At 58.3% G+C, this 1,878-nt stretch overlaps 1 protein-coding gene across 3 annotated transcripts in view; it reads left to right on the plus strand.

The window, feature by feature from the left end:
- The window catches only part of LOC113210714 (synapse-associated protein of 47 kDa), a 46,943-nt gene that overhangs the window by 10,680 nt on the left and 34,385 nt on the right, over window positions 1-1,878 (plus strand). For all 3 annotated transcript variants that reach the window (XM_026428824.2, XM_026428822.2, XM_026428823.2), the window contains exons 2-4: window positions 239-523; window positions 785-867; window positions 956-1,077. In XM_026428824.2, coding sequence (XP_026284609.2) covers window positions 239-523; window positions 785-867; window positions 956-1,077 — 490 coding nt within the window. The remainder of the gene's footprint in view (window positions 1-238; window positions 524-784; window positions 868-955; window positions 1,078-1,878) is intronic.

A 1,878-nucleotide genomic window follows, 5' to 3' on the forward strand; every position in this document is an offset into this window, starting at 1 on the left:
ACTCTCCCTCTTACTCTCCCCCTCACTTCCCCCCTCACTTCCCCCCATTCCCGAGGGCTTGCGCTTTGTAACGTCCTGTCGTTATCTTGCTCGCGCCAGTCGCGTCAGACTTATCAAGGCGAATGACTGCCAATGCTAAATTCTACGCAGTTGTCTCCCTCTTCCCCGCGTGCACATAACTTGCGCCGGGCCAAGCTCGTTGTGCTTCTCAACGGCCCCCAACCCCGCCCTGTTGCAGTCCCACCAAGCCTGGCGGCCGGCTAGAGATGCTCTCCAACGTGAAGAGCCAGATGTCCGGGTGGCTGGGCTCGGCCGCCATTCCCTCCATGCCGGCCATGCCCGCCATGCCCGCCATGCCCGCCATGCCCTCCATGCCCGCCATGCCGTCCATCCCTGGGCTGCGGAAGGGCGGCGACGACCAGGCCGCTGACGGCGCGGCGGCCACCACCGTCGAGTCGCCCGCCTCAGAGAAGTCCGTCAAGGGCTCGCCGGGTGAACCCGAGAAGGACGACGACAACTCCAGGTGGGTGTGGTCGATCGGCGCCGAACACGTTTTGCAGTCATGCTGGACCGCGTACAGCTGTGCTGCTGCCGGGTGGCCACGTTGCGCAGGCCGCGACGGTAGCAACGGTAGCAAACCCGACCGTACGTCTGCATTCAGTGCAGTATAACCTCAGAGGGTGCAAGGCCTGAAGGGCACACGACGTACGAGAGTCGATAGTGTTGCACTTTGCGATCAAAACGATACGGAACGCAAGGTTGAACGTGCCCGTCTTGTCGACAGCGCGACGGGCGGCGCCGACAGCAACGCCGAGGTCTCGGACAACGAGGCGGAGGATCTGGAGAAGGACGGAGCCGTCGCCGGAGGTGGGTGTCGAGCCGTGGACCTTTATGGCCGATACGTCTGTTCTGTGTCAACCGCAATAATAACAACCCGTGTCCAACGTGTTCCCAGTGTCTACCAAGGCGACGCAGGCGGCCAAGTCCTTCGGAGGCTTTCTGTACTCGGCCGTGAGCAAGGCGGGTGCGAAAGTGAGCGAGGCTGGCGCCAAAATCAAGAAGACTGTCGAGGAAAACGTGAGTACGGATTGCACTGCGTTTTTATCTGGGACACTATTTCTAGTCCCTTATGTTGTTTCTATGCAGGAGTTCAAGTGCGGGTATCCTCCTCACTCGAATGTCTCGTAGAGTACGTTGTGAGAGGCTGTGCTACTCGAATACACCCGTAAAACAACCATTTTTCGAGGTCAAACTGTTTGAATCTGTGAAAGTCCCACGCTGACTTCACTGCCACACAATGGACTGAAGTTAGTGAAACTCGCCCCTGCGACAAACACCACGCTGATCTCCATCACCTGGTCGTCCATTTCAGTCCGCGATGCTAACGATCCCCTTACGGCCCCCGGCGCCGCGTCATCCATTGCGGTTACTGCGATATGTTTGTTGGTTGTGTTCCCACCCCGCTCCCCTCCCCCTTATGACCCGTATAGCTCCGCAGTGCCGCGTTTGCCGCCAGACATTCAATTTAGCGCTCGCCTGTGGTATGTATAAATCTCGAACTCTCCAATAGCAACCGGGGATATGGGGGGGGGGGGGAGAGGACATCAAGTACGGATGTAATAATGATTAAAAAAACAAACAAACGACAACAAAACAAACAATCGTTGGGGTGCAGATTCGGAAAAGGAAGCGCGATGTGAAGTACGCATGTTGATTGGAACAGGCTGTTAGCAGGGGCAGGCGAGCCCACCCCGAGCATTGCAGGCCTGCGTGTCCACGTGTCGTGTATACGTGACTCGGGCGTAATCTCGCGCTTGCAGAGCGGCGCTGCGGTTGTACTGTCTAGGCCCACCACCCGCTGAGCGGCTCATGCACCCT

Source organism: Frankliniella occidentalis, unplaced genomic scaffold (assembly GCF_000697945.3).
Source record: "Frankliniella occidentalis isolate FOCC.00 unplaced genomic scaffold, Focc_3.1 Scaffold10, whole genome shotgun sequence".
Classification (NCBI taxonomy): Eukaryota; Metazoa; Arthropoda; class Insecta; order Thysanoptera; family Thripidae; genus Frankliniella; species Frankliniella occidentalis.